This window comes from Lissotriton vulgaris, chromosome 10, assembly GCF_964263255.1.
Source record: "Lissotriton vulgaris chromosome 10, aLisVul1.2, whole genome shotgun sequence".
Lineage (NCBI taxonomy): Eukaryota > Metazoa > Chordata > Amphibia > Caudata > Salamandridae > Lissotriton > Lissotriton vulgaris.
Genome location: NC_141698.1, coordinates 668,315,179 through 668,327,689, shown reverse-complemented (window position 1 = coordinate 668,327,689; position 12,511 = coordinate 668,315,179). Strand labels below are relative to the sequence as shown.

At 43.0% G+C, this 12,511-nt stretch overlaps 1 protein-coding gene across 4 annotated transcripts in view; it reads left to right on the top strand.

Moving 5' to 3' along the window:
• ESYT2 (extended synaptotagmin 2) overlaps positions 1-12,511 on the top strand; it is a 556,590-nt gene that overhangs the window by 212,813 nt on the left and 331,266 nt on the right. For all 4 annotated transcript variants that reach the window (XM_086941503.1, XM_086941502.1, XM_086941501.1 and 1 more), the window contains exon 3: positions 11,649-11,783. In XM_086941503.1, coding sequence (XP_086797629.1) covers positions 11,649-11,783 — 135 coding nt within the window. The remainder of the gene's footprint in view (positions 1-11,648; positions 11,784-12,511) is intronic.

Below are 12,511 nucleotides of genomic sequence, written 5' to 3'. Positions count from 1 at the left end.
CATTTTCAGTTTACCCTGCTCCCCTTTGGCCTTACCAGCACCCCTCGGGTGTTCACGAAGGTGATGGTGGTGTTCGCAGCTCCTCTGCGCAGATCAGGTGTTCCAGTCTTCCCCTATCTCGACGACTGACTGTTGAAGGCGGGCTCACCCCAGGCTGTCGTCTCCCACTTCCAGACTACGGCAGACCTCCTGCATTCACTGGGGATCACAATCAACGTGCTGAAGTCACACCTGATTCCTTCTCAGAAGCTCCTTTTCATCGGAGCGGTTCTGGACACAGCGCAGTTTGGGGATTATCCTCCTGAGCAGCGAGTCTGGGATATTCGGGCTATGATTTTGATTTTTCAGCCTCTATCCCGGGTTTCGGTCAGAATGACCCTGAGGCTACTGGGCCTCATGGCCTCCTGCAACCTGTTGGTGGACTATGCCAGGTGGCATATGAGGGCTCTGCAGTGGGACTTGAAGTTCCAGTGGGCCTTGAAGTTCCAGTGGGCCCAGCATCAGGGAAACTTTCCGATTGTGTCCGAGTCTCGGAGGGCACTGCACATCAATTGCTTTGGTGGCTAATGAACCAGGATTGGGTCAACGGCAGATCCCTCTCCCTTCCCCAGCCAGAGTTTACAGTAGTGACAGATGCATCACTTCTGGGGCCGGGAGGCCACATGGGAGAGGCGGAGATCAGAGGCCTTTGGTCTCCAGCGGAGTCCAGGCTCCACATCAACCTTCTGGAGCTTCAGGCGATCCGTCTTGCACTGAAGGCACTCCTTCCTTCTGTCAAAGGGAGAGTAGTGCAGGTTTTAACAGAGAACGCCACCGCCTTGGGGTACTGCAACAAACAGGGCGGGATGGGAGTTTCCACCGAAGAGAACGCGCAATGTCAGCAGTTCTGCGCGTTGGAATTTCCAAGACAGTACTCGCTCGCCGATGCTTTTCGTCTTGAGTGGAGTTGCGGTCTTCTTTACGCCTTTCAGCCTATACCACTTCTACCCGGAGTGCTGAAGAAGATCAAGCGTGACCAGGCCCAATTCATTCTTGTGGCCCCGGACTGGGCTCAAAGAGTATGGTATCCCGAGCTCTTACACATGGCCATCGATCCTTCGATCAGACTGCCCCTTCAGGAGAATCTTCTGTTGCAGCAGCAGGGGACAGTCCACCACCAATACCTGTCCAGAATCCACCTCCTTGCGTGAAGATTGAGCGGCGACAGTTGACAGCTTTCGACCTTCCTCCCGAAGTCTGTAACATTATCTTGGCAGCCAAGCATCCTTTCACCAAAACAGTATATGCCTATAGATGGAACAAGTTTGTGGCATGGTGAGCAGCAAAGGCCATGGATCCCCTATCGGCCCTCCTTTCAGAGGTTCTCCTCTTCCTCCATTTTTTGGCTCAGCAGAGCTTGGCTCTGGGCACTCTAAAGGCTATCTTTTGGCCATTTCGGATTTCCTTCGGCTTCCTGACCAGCCTTTTCTTTTCAAATCCCCCATTGTGAATCGCTTACTTAAGGGCATTACTCACTTGTTTCCTCCAATTCCTTCCGTAATGCCCCAGTGGGACTTCAACATAGTTCTGACGTAACTTATGTGCGTTCCTTTCGAGCTGCTACATAACTGTCCTCTCAGACTTCTGACACTTAAAACTGTCTTTTTGGTTGCCATCGCCTCTGCTCGCAGGGTGAGTGAGTTTCAAGCTCTTTCTTGTAAACCTACTTTTCTGGCTGTTCATCCAGACAAAGTTGTCCTTCACATTAGGCCTTCTTTCTTTCCCAAATTGGTCCTCTTTCCACATAGGACAGGCCATCATTTTGTTCACCTTCTTCCCGCCACCGCTTCCTTCTAAAGAGGAAGAGAGGTCCCAGTGTCTGCATCCAAACGTGCGCTTTCATTCTCTGGATCGCACAAAACAATTCCGGGTGGATGACCAGCTCTTTGTTGGCTGTCTGGGCCCCAAGAAAGTTCGGGCTGTGCAAAAACGAACCATCTCCCGATGGGTCGTTCTGTGCATCAAAATCTGCTATTCCTTAGAGATAAAGGAAACTCCAGTGGGGTTGCGTGCCCATTCCACCAGGGCAACGGCAGCCACTACAGCTTTGGGACGTGGAGTTCACCCTCATGACATCTGCCAGGCAGCTACGTGGGCTTCTTTGCACATGTTTACTAAACACTACTGCCTGGACAGCCAAGTCCGGACAGACAGCTTCTTTGGCCGTTCAGTTCTCCAGGACTTTCTGGTGCAGACTTTCCGGTGTGAACTTAGTTTGCAGACCCACCTCTGGGGTTGGTATTGCTGGGGTATCTATTCCAAGGTGAGGAATCCATAACTAATAGTCTCTTTCAGATGAACAAGTTACTTACCTTCGGTAACAATATAATATCTGTAAAAAACATATATTAGTTATGGATTCCTCACCGCCCCACCCTTCCTCCCCGTTCTGCAAACTGACTTCTAGGGTTAGGGATTCCCCTTCAGGGCCCTAGTTTTTTGCACCAGTGGTGAGTGTTTTGCATGGCTCAGCTTTTCTGGTGTGGAATGTTGTGTAAAGAACTGATGTCAGCGCGTAGGGGGGGCGTCTAAGTAGAAACTGCGACATCAGTCTGGCGACCACGACGCCAATGGCGAGCACGCAGTTGACCGACACCATATACCGGTGCACAGGAGTACTGCTGAAGAAAAATTCTCTGGATCCAGTCTGACGCCTGGGGGTAATTCTAAGGTGAGGAATCCATAACTAATATATGTCTCTTACAGATATATTGTTACCGAATGTAAGTAACTTTTTCATCTGGAGCGATCCCCAAGGTGGCTCAACCATTCCAAGCTTCCATGTGGGCTAGCTGCCATTGAAGCTCTTGTTTCACCTCCTGAGATAGCGGGACTGCTTGAGTACAAGAAAGACCCTTGTGGAGGTGCACAAACTTCAACTGCTGTAAGACTGTGTAGTGTATTGAGAAGATCGCCTGAATGAAGGCCGTTAGTAAGTCCACAAGGCATGCAGTCCAGCATAAGGCTACTTAGTCTTTCACTAGACCTCTGAGAATTTATTTTTCTTTTGTTATGGAAATTCTGATCCAGAAGAAAAAAGCATTGACATGATTGAATCAAGAGAAATCCTAATAACTTAATTGGTTTGTTTGATTTGATTGGCCAGGGTCAGAAGGGTTTTGGTCTGATATGTCATGAGTCCCAAATCTTAAAGAAAAGAGATGGTCAGATGATGATATTGGAGTGAAGAGTTGGGTCTTGTGCCATGATCAAGATATCGTTGAGATAAATTATCAAACAAACCCCTCCCTCTCTCAGATATTGAAGCACAGGCTTTATTAGCTGGTGAATAACTAAGGGGCTGATAATAACATAAAAGATAAGCACCAAGAATTCATAAGTGGAAGTTCTCCAGTGAAAGAATGGGAACTGGGAGGTAGGGGTCGTTCAGGTCTAGGTAAACCATGAAATCTCCTTTATTAACAGATCTTAGAAAGTGTATACCCTCAATTCCAAATTTCAAAGTATCACTAAAGTATATATGTGTTGAAGTCTGTGAGGTTGATGACCAACCTGTAGCCTCCTCCCTTTTAGTCTACAATGAAGATATTGCTGACAAAGGTGTTGGGATGCGTACTGTGAGGTAAATTTCTTTCTTTTGAAGTAAGGAGAGAATTTCATGGTCTACAACTTTTTTTACTCTAGAGTAAAATTAAATGGATGTTGAAAACTGGTTTGATGAGGTGTGTCGAAAAATTCCAGACAGAATCCTTTCACAGTCTACAGAATCCATGCATCCCATGTGAACTGAGCCCAGGTTTGAAACAACAGATGGATCCAGCCCTCCATCACTTTTGGGAGAGAAATTGAAGTCTCACCTGAGAATGAAGAGGTCAAATTTTCTCTTCAAGGATGTTAAGAAATCCAAGGCCTCTGCAGGATATAGATCTGGAGGGAAAGATGACTTCTCCTCACTGGTAGGTGCCCTAGGGACCCCTTTTTCTTGGAAAACCTCTGAAAGGGGCTAGAAGGATGCTTGGCAAGTGAAGTACCCCATGCCTCTACTGACCGTGGTAAAACGATTTTGTTTGAAAACTGTTTTCAAAGCTGCCTTGGCCTTGTCCCATGATGTGAAAGTATTGACAGACATTGTCACTTCCTTCATACAACAAAACACCAGCTTATTGACCTGCTTCTTTATTTTCAAGGTTGTATAATTTGGGGTCAATTCTTAGTCAAATTGATCTATGTTTCTCTGTAGAAATGGCACAGTTTACATTCCCTGAAAGACAAATTGCGCCCTAAGCTCAGCATGCTAAAAGATCACGGTCCAATAGGGGCACTGTGCTCCTTGTCCGAGAAGATCAAATCTAAACGTTTCAGCATTGGTAGTGACAGTAATGATGGTCATTCCAATATCAAGTGTTTGTGGACTAATAAATCACTAGGAGAGGAATATAGACAGCCTATTATTTGAGCAATATTTTATTATATACACTGTTTTTTTAATGTAAAGGTTGTAGACTATTTACATGTTCTGTATTAATGGTATAACTCCCCACCATTTGTAACACTTAGTGTTACAGTAGAATCTCCTGCATTCTTTCAGCTTATGCTCTAAACCAGACTGTTTGTAGTGTATCAAACTTGCAACCAGTAGCACTTGTTGTCCTAACACTACAACCTCAAGACGTAAATGAACTGCATTTCATTGGTTGCTTGGGACCATTGTGTCGTTTTGGTGACTAAAGAGGAGGAATTAGTCTCTTGGTTCAGATGTTTCTGCGTGAGGTTTTGCACATAGCATCTGTTATCGTAACAATTTCTGTATTATGTGTATAGTATTTCCATAGCATGAACATAGCGAAAATGCAGCAGAGAGCTTTCCATGGCCAAATGCAAGCATAAACTCAACGAGTAATAGGAGCAGAAGCTGTGTTGTAGTTGGTTAATGCATTGTGATGTAGTGTTCTTTAAAGAGGTGTCTTCAACTTTTTCATAAATTGGAGCAGCATTGGGGTAGTCCTGATTATTATGTTCACAATCCGTGGTGTATGTCTCCTGGTTGCTGACCACTGGACAAGATTTATTTCTCAAACTCGTGAAGGTGTACCATGCTCTTTTCAACATTTCAGGTCTGTGGCCTGTCTCTACCTTGGCAGAAGTACACAGCTCAGAAAAGGTGCAGCAATGGGAGGTTCCCTTTCTCCTTCCTGGCCACACCACAATGGCCTCTCTTCTCTAATCTGGGCATATCATATCTCTATATCAAAAGCTCTTGGCAGACCTCTTGTCTGCATCGCTCATCAGAAGACCAGCATGCCTCCATACTCATGCTATTCAGGTATAGCTCTGCTTTTTGTTCCTCTTCTCTGTGACGTGGTTAAAAACTTATGTGGATGGCCTTTCAGTGGATACTGCACTCCCTGTCAAGGACAAGAGTCGATTCCACATACACTAAGGCAGTGGTTCTTATCCTTTTGACTTATGTGGACAACCACTTAATCATTATTGGAATCCAGGCACACCCACTGAATTTTTTGGGGAATCAGGAACCTGGGGACTCCCCCACTTAATAATTTCCGGAAGCCGGGGACCCTGGGTATTGCAAAAAACACAGTTGATGGACAGAATGCAGAACAATGTCTTACATTCACCCCAGTACAAAGATCTGGGCCTAAATACATCGTTTTTGCACTCCACACCACCCTAGGTCAGACAATGGCTATATGCAAATCAGCCTTGACCCTGTGCCTCATGGGAACAGTCCAGCCCGAACTACCAAGCCATGTCTTTCCTAGACCGGAATCAAGCATCCAAGGACCGGTTTCTGGCTATCAGCCTTCTTCAGCCTGGATAGCTTGACTCCAGTGATGTGGAGAGCCTGGGACTCACGTCTGAGCATACCCAGCCCACTCGGGGTGAAAATGGCAAAAAACACAGTTGATGGACAGAATGCAGAACAATGTCTTACATTCACCCCAGTACAAAGATCTGGGCTTAAATCCATCGTTTTTTTGCACTCCACACCACCCTAGGTCAGACAATGGCTATATGCAAATCAGCCTTGACCCTGTGCCTCATGGGAACAGTCCAGCCCGAACTACCAAGCCATGTCTTTCCTAATCTGGGCATATCATATCTCTATATCAAAAGCTCTTGGCAGACCTCTTGTCGGCATCGCTCATCAGAAGACCAGCATGCCTCCATACTCAGGCTATTCAGGTATAGCTCTGCTTTTTGTTCCTCTTCTCTGTGACGTGGTTAAAAACGTATGTGGATGGCCTGTGGATACTGCACTCCCTGTCAAGGACAAGAGTCGATGCAACATACACTAAGGCAGTGATTCTTATCATTTTGACTTATGTGGACAACCACTTAATCATTATTGGAATCCAAGCACGCCCACCGAATTTTTGGGGGAATCAGGAACCTGGGGACCCCCCACTTAATAATTCCCAGAAGCCGAGGACCCTGGGTAAGCATTTTTGATGATTTGAGCCATCCAAAAAATACATAAAATCTACAGAAACAATAATTTATCAAACGAATACACAAATGATTAGATATTTAATTTAATTTATGATCAAATATAAAATATTCAAAATTTTAATAGGAAGGTTGGATCTTTTTTAAATTCAATTGCTGCCACTAATTGCCCATACTAGATTATGTTTGATGTACTTGCACTGCTCCCACGAATCAGTCTGAGGATACTACCTTAATTTTCAGTTTCCAATATCAGATTCCTTCATATTTACAGAACGCTTTCAAATTTTCATTAGTACATTTTGCTACTTGTTTACACAATGGAGTCGATTCACAAAGGGCCTCTGCACTCATGGCAGGGGGGCCCACACTTGCAGCGGGAGGAGCCCACACCAGTGGCAGGGGCCCTACACTAGTGGCGGGACCCCGGCAATGAGTAACTGTATTCCGGAGGTCCTGCCCTGAGTGCACTGCCGCCACGAGTGTGAGGCCTCTGCCTCGAGTGTGTAGACCTTTTGGGAATCTGGCCCTTTATTTATTTATTAATTTTATTACGTTTTCCAAGGGCCTCTGGAGTAGGCTTCATGTACCCCCTGCGGTCCTCTGACCATAGGTTAAGACCACTGCGCTAAGGTGAATGCTACATGCAGAGACTGGGCAGCTCCAGCTCCTGAGTGAAGCTCGCAGCTGTAGCGCTTCTGGAACTGACAGGATGTGCAGTCCTGTTTTCGGCACTAAGCATCAGCTATAGCGACAGAATAAAGACATAGCACGCGTGGCATCCCTCATGGAGGGTTGATGCGACTAGACCATGTTGGAAGAGGGCGTGTGCTTCAAATGAATGGTAGCATACAGAAAATGCAACCCAGATAAAGAGCAGCTCATGGGTTAAAGGCTTTGTACTATGCAACATTATTCTGTACTGTTTGCTTTATTTTGTTTTTTCTGATGGAAAAACAATTATCTTGATTGGTACCCATTACCAAACATTAAATACAAACAATGTCATTTTTTGTCCCAGTACTAACTACCCATTCCTAATGGCCAATACTTGTTGAAGAGTATTTGGTAAACAAGGCCTAAAATAAATTTGCTTGATTGAGGCAGAACGCTCAATTCTGCTGCCGTTCAGTGGCTAGAGACTCTGTGCCGAGTTCTACAGAGACAGCCTGGCGTGCGCTCTGTGCTGGAGAGCAGCACAGAGGCTGTCCTATTGGCAGGCACATGAAATAAGGCTGCAGTTAGCTCCATGTGTGATGTCCATGCTGCTTTATAGGCTTCTAATAACTCCAGTATTCAGAGCAATGCGGCAGTGGACTACTTTGTCTCCCTCTGTCTGACTTTGACATTATGACCGACACTTCGAACGACAAATGGCGGCTCTGCAGTTGGATCCAAAATGCCAATGCCCCTTCCAACAAACACTGTTTTGGAGCACTGATCCAAAGCCCTTCTCTTCCATTTTGTAAGAAGTCCATCCAGATAAGGCTTTCAATTATACCTGACCTAAAAAACAGAGCTCATGGAAAATAACTGAAGCTTTTGATACCCTAACCAAAAATTATGCTGTCGGACGTTTTGATGGTAAATTGAGATATAATCTAATACACTCAGAAATGTAACGAAGCTAAAAAACAGAACCAAGTATTCACAGTGCAAGAGAATACCAAGTTGTGCCTTTATATGTATGCATCGAGACATATAGCTAATTTATTGTTAAGTAGCACATGCAAGAACATTGGCTTCTGTTCTCTCAAAAAAAGTGCGCTATTTAGAATATAAACATAGTTTTTTTTATTTATAAATGAAAGATAACATGACACTCATCTTGATATACAGTTCCCAATAATTCTTTATTAATATCCGTGAATCCTTTTGGGGGTCACCACATTTTCAAACATGATATCTCTAGATATTACTACTTTGTGCTATTTTATGTTAAATTCCCCTCGATGCTTGAGGGCCTCTTGCTGTTATTGACGATAAAAATGCATATATTATTGGTGCTGAGAAGTCCGGGTAGTTTAGCGCATGCCTAATTTGTTGAGATTTTGTCCACCATTCGTCCTCCTTTCAAGGTAAAGAGGAAGGTTTTCAGCACTTTTTTTTATTAAGGTTGTCTTGTTTTCAGTCTTTCTCAGCTTAAATGGTAAAGCTGTCCCCAAGGGAGGGAGCTGGAACGTAAAACAGTATGCCACCATCAGAATGATATTCTTGATTTTTGGAATTTTTGGTAAATCAATGGTGGTAGATGGATGCTCCACGTAGGTTGAATCTTGGGATCTGCAGGTTGCACAGAGACATGTGAAGTGGCTGTACTAACCTAGTTTCGATCATACTAACTGTGTGTCCTTGGAGACTAGTGACCGCTCAAAGATTGAAAATTATTCTCTGGTGGTTGAGGGTTGTAATCTCAGGTGTGGGTGCAAGATTCACACCCAGTGAATATGGGGCCTCTTCCTGTACCACGGCGGACTAGTGTATAGTGGGCGGAAGGAGGTGGGGGGGGGGGGGGGGGGAGGGGGGAAGGGGCGGAGAGCAAACCTCATATTCTGTTAAGATTGGATTTGACCTCTTAGTGGAGGATATCCCCTTTCGGAGAGGAGAGTGTTGAAGCCAATTCATTCCTTGACCTTCACATGGAGGACTTACCTCTGACAGGTGATGGGAGGGTTTAGTCTCTGTGCTCATTACATCACTGCGCTCTCGAGAATGGTGACCTGTATATTACTCTGTGCATCAGCCTCCAAGCCATTTAAATCCTTGGTCTCTCAGGAATTATGACATGTAGGTCACTCATCAGTCTCATTTTCTCTATTTTTCAGAGATAATTGGCTACTTCCACTGTTAACTTATGCCAATGAATGATTGTGATCTGCTTTACTCTCAGCGGGGAGATATGCTATTAATGTGTGTTCAATGATTCACTCTTCGGATGGCTTGAAAGATTATATTCTAGAACTGCAACACAGTCTACTCACAAAGCAGGCAGGGCACAGATGCTAAGCCTACATTAAAGTGCAACAGGACGCTCTATTTTTAGCTGAGTTTTGCTAAACACAAACGAGATACAAGTTTTTTATAGTTTGTCAAGTGAGTAATTTATAATACTTGTTACTGGATAGCTGCAGACTGCAAATAATAACAGCAGTCTGAAAGGAATCCAGAAGTATACAATCTCAATACGTTTATTATCCCAGTTTACCCCATCACTGCTTATCAGATTTATTTTCGCTGGTTTGTTTCTCTATAAGCAAAACCACTCCTTGATAACAGCAAAGTAGTTGTTGCTTCATTTGCCAGATTCTTCAGTGTTTGTGTTATAACTTTGATATGTTGTACAACCTAAATAAACCATTCACCTAGTGTACTTGAGCCTGCTTTTTGACACCACATACCTTTTAAGATTATTGGCATTAATTGACATCAGCCAATGACTGGGCCAAATGTATTGTTGTTAGCTCCTGTGAGATAATCCACTGTGTAAACATTTCAACCAATTACCAACTGCAGCTGTATGTTTTTCCCCTTGGATCAAACCGATTTAAACTAAATGCGACTAAATGGATCCAGGGAGCATATCTTTCCCTCACTGCTTGGGTGTGCATGCAGGTCCTCATTTCCTGAAATGGGCTTTTCTGCGAACTAGGGGTGGTGAAAGGACAGAGCGAGGTTAATGTATGCAGGACTATGGATCTGATGTATCGAATAGTTTTACCCATTCTGTGTCAATGGAGAAATGTGCTGATACTTAAGGGACAAAATACATTAATTGATGAACATGCTGGTCGAGCCAAGGAGAGATACACCAGAGATGGCTGGGAGGGCAGAGATCTCTTGGTCAATGACAGAAAGGTGTGGATACACCGAAAATAATTATAAACACCACTGAAAATATACATAAGGCCACTGGATGGTCTTTTCCTAAGACTATATGTTCAGTCCTATTGGATTTAACACCCAACCCAAAAAAGAAAAAGTTAAGTAGAATATTTGTGCTTTTGGGGCTGGTTATTGCAAAAAGAATGATATCAATCTCATGGCTCAGCCCGGCCCCTCTGCTTATAAGTAACTGGTTGAGGGATTTGAATGAGTGGGCGACGGCTGAACTGACTCTGATGAAAACACAGAAGGAAGGATGATAAACTAGAGGAGGCTGTATGGGTGTGGCTCGCGATGATCGCAGATTTAAGAGACCCTCAGGGCACGGAGGTTAAATAGGGTAATAATACATAATAAGCTCCGGGAAAGCTATAATGGGACAGGAATTCTGAAGACAGATATATTGAACTGCACTTTTAATGATGGATAAAGAATGTTAAAAAAAGAGCACAGATACAGGACAGTAAGACACGAAAGGGGTGGGTGGGAAGGGGGGGGGATATGTTTGTGGAAAACTGGTATAGCTATTACAGTAATTGTGTTATATTGAAATTTGAGTCTGGAAGGGTAAAAGTATGGCTATTGTTATACATTTCATGTGAGACATAATATTGGGATATGCAGAAAAATGCCAATAAAGATTGTTATAATAAACACCACTGATAGTAAGAATTATACATTGATTAATGATCTTGTTTGATCATGTCTAGTTTCTGGTTTTACATAGACTCGTGACCATCAGTCCATTCCTTCTGCCATTGTACAGGAGTAGCTGGGTTTAGCATCCCCACCTTTTTTGCTTGAATGTTGACTACTGACTATTACTTTGTTTTGGACATATTCATAATGCTCTTGCTGTATGAATATGTCTTGAATGTATTTTTCTTCAAGGCTAAGTCTTATAAAATGGTTGGATGAAAAAACAGGTAGTCTTGAATACCCATTGAAATATGCAAATTAAGTTTGCGTTACCAGTTAGTTTAGTGAGATCCTGGCGAGCATGAAAAGATTAGAAACTCTCCCTATTCTAACTATTTTAGTCAAGTACATCATATGGAGAATTCTGTGAATTTGTTGGGGATGTGTAAGAATATAAATTGGCTTCAATTTATGTATCCTTTTCTTTATAAAGCTGAATTCTTGTTTTTGATTGTTGGCAATGCTAGTTTTAGGCACATTCACATTTACATTATAAAATTGCTACGTAATTAAAGTATATATCAGTAATGCCTTTTGATGCCTATTGTACAATGTGATTGCATGTTTAATAGTTGAACTTTTTCCATTTTATTCTAAAGACAGTGAAGCATATGTGGCCTTTCATCTGCAAGTTCATAGAGAAATTATTTCGGGAGACAATTGAACCAGCGGTGAGAGGAGCAACCAGCCACCTTAGCACATTCAATTTCACGAAGATCGACATGGGCCACCAGGTCAGTTTCCTAAAGCAAAATATCTACCTGCCTTTTAATTTCCAATTACACTTCTCCTAAATCATTGTAAAATTGAGAGGATTTATGGTTTTAATGTTACTCAAACAGATGTTGTACACAATGCAAAACATGATAGCACATCTTTATAAGGGATCCTGTCAATTAAATGTTTCATTCACCTGTTAAAATATTATGGTTTGTGTAAATGCCACAAACGATCTCTATTCCCAAGTCCATTTATTCAAGCTTTTGCTTCATTGAGGCAATGGATTTTGAGTAAATATTCAAGTGCAAATTAATTGAGAAAGTTGTCATTCTCCCTTAAGAAAGGGTGACAAAGAATTGGAAGTCATTAGAAAAATATAAAGTGCTAAAATACGAAGGATCAATTTCAATAAAAGTGATCCCTTGTCTTTTAGAAAATAACAGCGTATCTTAGGGAACAAAAATAAGGAGCCCATACAGGTCAATAACCTTGTGCCAATACTGGGTTACAAGACTGTACCTTAGAATAAAAATGTTGTGGTGCAAATTAAAAAAAAATGTCCTCTACGCTTGTGGAACAATTTTACATAATTGATAAATATGTTAAATGCTGTTGTGTGCAGGGGCACAATTAAAAAATAAGTTTCCATACCATGTCGAGAGAAATCCTCAACTTAATACCACTAGGACAACCGTCCTACAAAAACAATACTGAGTCTTTGACGTTGCCTTCGTTGTACTCC